At 65.7% G+C, this 7,954-nt stretch overlaps 1 protein-coding gene across 1 annotated transcript; it reads left to right on the forward strand.

The window, feature by feature from the left end:
- The first annotated feature begins 1,003 nt into the window (after positions 1 to 1,003).
- On the forward strand, positions 1,004 to 5,617 carry ELF3 (E74 like ETS transcription factor 3). Its single transcript, XM_060011419.1, has 9 exons — positions 1,004 to 1,119; positions 1,475 to 1,645; positions 1,926 to 2,147; positions 2,294 to 2,389; positions 2,496 to 2,615; positions 2,739 to 2,828; positions 2,985 to 3,101; positions 4,029 to 4,224; positions 4,869 to 5,617. The coding sequence occupies exons 2-9, from the start codon at positions 1,483 to 1,485 to the stop codon at positions 4,981 to 4,983; spliced, it is 1,119 nt and encodes a 372-aa protein (XP_059867402.1). The 5' UTR covers positions 1,004 to 1,119; positions 1,475 to 1,482; the 3' UTR covers positions 4,984 to 5,617.
- The last annotated feature ends 2,337 nt before the right edge of the window (positions 5,618 to 7,954 follow it).

Below are 7,954 nucleotides of genomic sequence, written 5' to 3' on the forward strand. Positions count from 1 at the left end.
TAGCTCCGCGTGGCCTGGGCACGTCTTCAACCCTCGAGCTGCCACCTGCTCGTCTAAAATGGGGATCACCACACATCCTGAGGATTCTCACAAGGGTTAGACGGAGCCCTGCTAACGTGGCCTGGCCCCTGATGAGCGCTGAGCCAGCCCAGGTAGCCGGGCCTCTGACGCTAGAGGGCAGCAGGTAGGTGCCGCTGAGCCGTGTGTGTGGCGATTAGATGGAGGCCAGATAGAGGGGTAAACACGTCCACGTGGGTCCGGCCCCTCCCTCGGCAGCCCCACGCAGTGGGCTCTGCCAGGGGCCGGGTAAGTTCTTTGGAGCAGAGCCAGGTCCTCCAGAGGGGGCTGCAGCGACCCTGATGCTTGGATGGCGTCCGGCAGGCAAAGGATGCCGAGACGTTGCCAACTAAGTGGGTGCCAGTGGCGGCCCTGTGGCTGCTGGGGACGCTGGGGCCCTGGGCAAGGCTGGCAGGCCGTGAACGTTGCCTGGTGTCTGGAGAGCCTTCCAGCCCGAATCCCGGGCGTCATGGGAAAGATCCCCAAACCTCCATATCTTCCCTCCCTGCTAGGCCCCCTTGTCCTCAGACCCGCAGACGTTGGGGGCCCAGGAGCCTTCCTGACCCAGTTCTGACCCAGATTCCCCGCCCCTCCCCGCTTCAGCCCATCCTTGGCTTGGCCCCCCCCAGAGGAATTTCCTGAGCCAAAGGGTGGCCGAAAGTGCAGATGCCCACCCAACGTCCACCTGCCACCCGCCCAGGCCACTGCCCTGTGCCCAACCCCAGAGGGTGCGGGATGACAGACCCTGACAATCATTAAACCAGCCGGGCCTGATTTCCCAGCACCGCCGGCCTGGATCCCGGCCAAGTGGCACAAAATATGCAAATCACCTGGGGCCAGGAGCCCAGTCTAAAGGCCAGGAAATCCCCTCGACCAATGAGCCACCAGCTCAGGTTACCGCGGGTGCCTATAAAGGCCCGGGCGCGGGCGGAGCTCGCAGCTTCTACTTAGCGCAGCGGTGGGAGCGCAGCCTGCGTGTCAGCGCTACCTGGCGGGGCTTTCTCCCTGGATTTCCTCCGCCTGCTGCCCCTAAACCCGCCTGCCACACCCTCAGCCGCCAAGGTAGGACCCCTGCCTGTCACATTCCCCCGCCTGGCCCTGGGGGGATTGGGGAGGGGCCGGTGGAGCTTGGTTCTGAGCCTGCCCAAGCAGGAGTTGCAAGGCTGGGCGGTGTCCTGAGGGCCCGAGAGCCTGTCCCTGCAAAGGACAGAGTGGCCACGACTGCAGGTCCCACTCGTGGGCCCAGGAGGGCAGAGGAGGGAGCCCAGCGGGAGGCCTTGTGCCCCCCACCAGCACACCCTCCGTCCCCCGGGCTCTGAGACCCTGGAGCCCGTCTTGAGGAGAGGGTGTCCTACGAGATGTTGACCTTCACGCCCTTGGGTCCCTGGCTCTCACCGGCCTTGCCCTCCCTTCCCAGGGAGCCTCATGGCTGCAACCTGTGAGATTAGCAACGTTTTTAGCACCTACTTCAGTACGATGTACAGCTCGGATGACCCCAATCTGGCCTCTGTTCCCCCTGCCGCCGCCTTCGGGGCCGATGACCTGGTGCTGGCGCTCAGCAGCCCGCAGGTGCCCCTGGAGGGCACAGGTGGGTCTCAGGAGGGGCTGGGCGTTTGGGGAGGGGGAGACGTCCGCCTAAGAGCCTGGGACAAGTGGGGGATCGGGCAGGGGGAGGGCTGGGGTGAGCTGTAAGAAGCTGGGGTGTTAGGATTTGGGGGCTGTGCTGGCGGGGGTGCTGGCCGGGGTGCTGTGAGCACCGCCGCCCGCCCTGCTCCTGGCTGGGTGCTCTGAGAGTCCAGGCGGGACCCCCGGAATCCCCAGCTGGCCCCAGAAGGGGGCTGACCCGTCGCTGTGCCGGCCCTTTGCAGAGAAGGCCAGCTGGTTGGGAGAGCAGCCCCAGCTCTGGTCCAAGGCCCAGGTCCTGGACTGGATCAGCTACCAAGTGGAGAAGCACAAGTATGACGCCAGCACCATTGACCTCTCGCGCTGTGACATGGACGGGGCTGCGCTCTGCCGCTGCGCCCCTGAGGAGCTGCGCCTGGTCTTCGGGCCCCTGGGGGACCAGCTCTACTCCCAGCTGTGGGACCTCAGTGAGTCCTGGAGGGGAGCCCGCCTCCTGCCCCGCCCCCTCCTCAGTTAGGGAGGCTGGTCTGGGGACTGGCCCGAGGGCACCACCAGGGAGAGAGCCCCAGGGAGGGGAGGGGAGACCCCTGGGCTCTGACCCCCTTCTCATCAGCTTCCAGCTTCCCCGACGAGCTCAGCTGGATCATGGAGCTTCTGGAGAAGGACAGCATGGCGCTTCTGGAACCCCTGGGGGACCAGGGCCCCTTGGGTGAGAGCCCCTTCTCTCAACCCCCCCAGCCTGTCCTGTCCCCTCTCTGCCCCACACCCCCAGCTGGGAGAGTCAGGGCCCCCTCTGAACTCTCACCTCCCCCCAGACCAGGGAAGCCCCTTTGCCCCGGAGATGCTTGAGGACTGCAGACAGGCCAGCCCCTTCTACCCGGGCAGCTTCGGCACGGGGGTCCCCTCCCCGGGCAGCTCTGACGTCTCCACCGCAGGTGAGCCCTCGGGCGTCTGCCCACAGCCTCCCCTCCCCAGATGCCCTGAGCACTGGCGCCCCGCACTAGACCCCGGGCTTTCTGGGAGGACAGGAAGGGGCTCACTCTGGCCCGCCCCTCCAGGGACTGGCGCGTCTCAGAGCCCCCAGGCCTCAGACTCCGGTGGAAGCGACGTGGACCTGGACGCCCTGGACAGCAAGCTCTTCTCTGGGGGTGAGCGGAGGGAACCTCCTGGTCCCTGTGGGTGTTCCTCTGGCAGTGCTCAGGGGCTGGCCCCCTGCCCCCACCCCCTCAGGGTTTTCCTGGAGGGGGGTTGTCCCCCAGCAGCCCCCATCCCTCCCTCTCCTGACCTTCCACCTCTCCCCACAGACGGCTTTCCCGACTACAAGAAGGGGGATCTTAAGCATGGGAAGCGGAAACGGGGCCGGCCCCGAAAGCTGAGTAAAGACTCCCGGGAGTGTCTTGAGGGCAAGAAGAGCAAGCAGGGTGAGAGGGGGCCCTGCACGGCTGGGGGGCCCTGCACTGTGAGGGGGACCCTGCACGGCGGGGGGGCCCTGCACGGTGAGGGGGACCCTGCACGGCGGGGGGGCCCTGCACGGCGGTGGGGGGGGCCCTGCACGGCGGGGGGGGGGGGGCCGTGGTGGGGCCGGGGGGCCTCTCTCCTGAGCTGGGTCCTCTGCATGTTGCTGTGCACGGGGCCAGGGTGCGCGTGGCCCCTGCCCGGTGGCAGGGCCTGGCTGGTCCTTCATGGTGCATGTGGCGGTGGAGCCACGGGGGCTGCAGGAAGGGTGGCGCTGGGGTCCAGGCTTCCTGCCCACCCCTCGTCCTGCCTGAGGGACACACGTGCTGGCGGGTGCTGGGCAGGCGCAGGCAGGGACAGTGGCTCGGCCGCTGGACGGCCCGTCCACCGAGGGCCACGCAGGGGTGGCCCTTCCACCCACCAAGTCCCTGCCCCCTGGCCTTGGCCCTTGCGTGGGCCCCCGCAGCTCCTTCTCATCTGTACGTGCAGCCCCTCCCACACGCACTGGGCCTGTTTGCGTCTTGGGGTCATTCTTCCCGGGAAGCCGTCCCCTTGTCCCCCAGGCCGGGGCCAGCTCTGTGGTCCTGCCCCTGCTGAGCTCTCACCACCTTTTGCTGTATCTGCTTTTTTACCGTGACCCCTCGAAACTGTGAGCCCCTCAATGCGGTCCCATGTCTCAACCGCTCTTGTATCCCAGCCAAACATTTGATGAGTACCTGAGCGAGTTAAACCTCTGTGCCGTGCGAGACGTGGTCTTCCTGGAGCTTCCCCAGCTGTCCCGTGGGGGAGGCCAGGAGGGAGGCAGCCGCCAGTAGGCTGTGCGCCGGGATAGGCAGCAGTCGTGGGGGTCAGGGGTCGCCTGGGCCGCTGACTGATGGAGCCTGGCCTTGCAGCCCCCAGAGGCACCCACCTGTGGGAGTTCATCCGCGACATCCTCATCCACCCGGAGCTCAACGAGGGCCTCATGAAGTGGGAGAACCGGCAAGAGGGCGTCTTCAAGTTCCTGCGCTCGGAGGCCGTGGCCCAGCTCTGGGGCCAGAAGAAGAAGAACAGCAGCATGACCTACGAGAAGCTGAGCCGGGCCATGAGGTGAGCGGGCGGCGCGGCGCCGGCGCCGTCGGAACCTCCCCCTTCCGGCGGCTGTGAGTCCCGTGCAGCGCGGCGCCGGCACCATCAGAACCTCCCCCTTCCGGCGGCTGTGAGTCCCGTGCAGCGCGGCGCCGGCACCATCAGAACCTCCCCCTTCCGGCGGCTGTGAGTCCCGGGCAGCGAGGAACCACGGGGTCTGGCCACCTCGTGGACTCTGTGGGAGCCTGGCTGGCCCGCAGCACACGCTGAATTCGGTCTGACCGCATTTCTTTGTGTCGCCTGCAAGGCCCGTCCTAAGAAAGGCTCTTGGTGGTAAAAAGGGCAGTAGCCGAGGCCCACACCATTGAAGCCATTAAGTTGCCTGTCTCTGGACCTTGGTTTCCTCGCAGACCATCGCTAAGGTTTCCTCAACCCTAAAATCACGTGGCTTCGTGATGGGCCCAGGACAGAGGCGAAAGCCACACAGAAACCAGGGCATGGCCCGGTGCGCGGGACAGAGCAGGGCGAAGGAGCAGAGGCTCCTCGGTGCAGGAAGTGGCTCGGGCCCAGGTCGGCCGGGCTGCAGCCCAGCGGGGCAGGTCACCTGAGGATTCCTGGCAGGCGGGCCCCTGCCTGGGCACCTCTGACCACCCTTCTCCCCTCAGGTACTACTACAAACGGGAGATCCTGGAGCGGGTGGACGGCCGGCGGCTTGTCTACAAGTTCGGCAAAAACTCCAGCGGCTGGAAGGAGGAGGAGGTGGCCGGGCATAGGAACTGAGGGTCGGACCGGCCCTGCGACCAAAGCTCGGACCTGAGGCTGCAGCCCCCGGAGGGGACCACCAGGACGCCTGGGCATGCGCCCTGCGCCGTGGAGAGAAGCTGAGGCTCTGGCTCCTGTCGGCCATCGTCCTGGCATCTGGGGCAGGTGGCCTCTGCCCTCTGTTCTCCTCTTGGAATTACAAGCCTGGCGTTTGAGGCCACTTGTGTGCTGGCTGTAGCTGCGCTCGCGGCTCCTTCTGTCTGGGCTGCGTCAGACCAAATCAGACCCCAGTGGCGGACACCTCCCTCCTACAGAGGCCGGAGCGGGCTGAGAAGGCTGGGGGCCCTGGGCCCGGAGAAGGGCCCCCTCTTTCTGGACTGGCTTCCCACTCCCCACTCAGTGCTTGGACTCCGCGGGCGGGGGTCAGAGCACTCCGTAATTTATGTGCTATAAATACAGATATGTACATAGAGATCTATTTTTTCTAAGACATTCCCGTCCCGCCCCTCCCTCACCAGGTGCTGGTGGCCACACTGACTGTTCTAGGCCCTCTGTGGACCAGTGAGGAGCAGGGCAGTGCCGGGACCCTTGGGACGGGGCTCCTGGCTCCCTCCTCCTGTGAATGGGGGCAGAGACCTCCAATAAAGTGCCTTCTGGGCTTTTTCTAACCTTTGTCTTAGCTACCTGTATACTAAAGTCTAGAGCTCTGGCCCGGATGTGGGCAATGGGGCTGGGAAAGGGGACCAGGGCAGGGATCTGCCGGCTGCAGGTGAAGGTGGAGGCTGAGGTTGGGGGAGAGTGAGGGGACGGGTGATCCTTCCCTGGAGCCTGGGCTGTCCTGCCGCCACGAGGCACCAGCGGGGCGACCTGGGCCGAGCCAGGCCTCTGCAGCCCGCTGCCCCGCTGTCAGGCCGCCGTGCCCTGGCATCCACTAAGGAGTCTGGAATTGCGTGTCTGGCCTTGTGGAGTAGATGTGCATTCCAGCCAAGCTGGCTGCAAGCTGAGTATCTGTGAGATGAATCCAAGCTTTCGTTGTCGAACGTGGAATCGGAGTTATGATCTTGCGGAGGGAAAAGCAAACAAAGCGAGATGAGTGCTTGAGGACTCGGGGGAGGAGGAACGCCTGGCCTGGTCTGTGTGGCACCGCGGGCACCGCTGCCGCCGCGCGGCCCCCTCCCCACGACGGAGACCGACAGCCCGGGTCACAGGCGCAGAGGGAGGCTCGGCTCCCCGGGGACTCAGCCGTGCTCCCTGCCGTCTCCCCAGAGGCTTCTCCAGGGTTGGGGCTCCTCTGACGGTGTCCTCGGCAGACTCCAGAAGGTGCTGCTCTGTCTGCACAGAATGACACATCTGGGTTCAGGTGGGGCTGTGGGTGGGGGATCCTCGTGCAGAACATCTCCCAGAGCGGAGTTCCTTCAGTCTGAGGCCTCGAGTTCCGGGGAGCACTTTAAAAAGCCATTTTGTGTGTTTGCAAGGCTGTTTAGCTGTCTTAGAAATATCAGATTATTCACCAAAGGGATGCGGGTAAGAAAGGGATCTGAGAAAAACAGGTGTGTGCTGGTGTGTGCGTGTGCACGTGTGTGCGTGGGGCTCACTCAGGAGGACAGGGCCTGGGGGCTAGGAGCAGTCCTCACTTCCCCGCGGCTGCTTTATCGGGGGTCCTGGCCTAATAGTCGCCTCATTTCTTGAAAATGACCAAGTGCGGGCGCTGTGCTCACCTCTCCGCCCGTGTTATCTGGGGTCCTCGCGCTCCCAGAGGGTCACCCACGTTGCCTGAGTCCCTTCTGAGAGTGGGCAGGAGCCCCGGGACCACAGCACACCTCCGGGACCCCAAGCCCGCCCAGGACCCTCCGCCTCCATCAGCTTCTTCAGCCCCGAAGGAGGCACTGGCGGTGAGACGCGGCCCGGAGGGTCTGCTGGGGAGGAGAGCTGCCCGCGGCCCAGCCCTTCATCCCGTGCCAAAGGGCCCGAGGCAGCAGTGCCCGCACGGCGCGCCGACCTTTGTCCTGCCGTTTTCAGTTTATGAGGTGCTTTCCTCATCCTTTATCTCATTCCTTCCGCACCACAGCCCTCGGAGGGGACTGGGCGTCCCCGTGTCCCGGCTGGGGCAGGAGGCTAGTCCAAGGTCGGCGGAGCCTGGACTCCTGCCGGCGCTTGGGGGCGACAGGGGGCGGGGCCTCGCTCCCTCCTAGGGGGCGTGGTCCTCAGTGTCTCCGTCCCAACACTGCAACCCCGCCCCCCGCCCCCCTCCCCAGGACACTGCAGGGCCCGGCAGCCCTGGCAGCCCTGCCCGTCCCCATCTCTCCGCCGGCTGGACTCAGGGGCGTGGCCCACCTCTTACTGCCCCCGTGGGGTCGGGGGGCTGCTGGGCAGGTGAGGGAGCCCCTCGGGGCGTGCCTGCGGGGGAGGGGCGGCTCCGCCCCTTCAGCTCCCCTCCCGCACGCGGGGGAGCCGAGCTTTCCCTGTCTTCGATTCCTTTCGCTCTGTTTACACCCTTTCACCCTCAGGAGCTGTGGGGCCTCCGGGCAAGGCCGGGCTTACTCATCTCGGTGCCTCCGCAGCGCCTGGCACAGAGAAGGCGGTCGATAAATATTTGCTTGGCTGCCCTGTGCCTCTCCCTGCCTCTCCCTGCCCGGCCGCCCCCTCCCCCTGGGCACACACGCACTCAGGCCCCCCAGCCTCACACTCGCGCACACACACACACACACACACACACACACACAGCCTCAGCGCGCCCCCTGCAGTGGACGAAACCCCCAGCCCCTGAGTTATCAGCTCACCTCCCCCCGCCTCTCTGAAGCGGTTCTGCTTCCCTTCTCCCCAACAGGTGGGCTCCAGCTTGCCCCCAAGTCGGGCCCAATGCAAAATGAAAACTCAGCCCCGTTGTTAAAAATTATGAACCACTCCCAAGTGGCGACAGCAGAGCTGGGCATTCATGGGGCCCTGAGCGACCCCTGAGGGCAGCATCCCTGCCCGTCAGAGCCGCTGA

Source organism: Delphinus delphis, chromosome 1 (assembly GCF_949987515.2).
Source record: "Delphinus delphis chromosome 1, mDelDel1.2, whole genome shotgun sequence".
Classification (NCBI taxonomy): Eukaryota; Metazoa; Chordata; class Mammalia; order Artiodactyla; family Delphinidae; genus Delphinus; species Delphinus delphis.

Bases quoted from the DNA above. Each gene is read 5' to 3' on its own strand.
- ELF3 (XM_060011419.1), top strand. From the start codon at position 1,483: ATGGCTGCAACCTGTGAGATTAGCAACGTTTTTAGCACCTACTTCAGT. The intron at 3,102-4,028 runs GTGAGAGGGGGC...CTGGCCTTGCAG, and splicing joins GGGCAAGAAGAGCAAGCAGG to CCCCCAGAGGCACCCACCTG. The intron at 4,225-4,868 runs GTGAGCGGGCGG...TTCTCCCCTCAG, and splicing joins AAGCTGAGCCGGGCCATGAG to GTACTACTACAAACGGGAGA.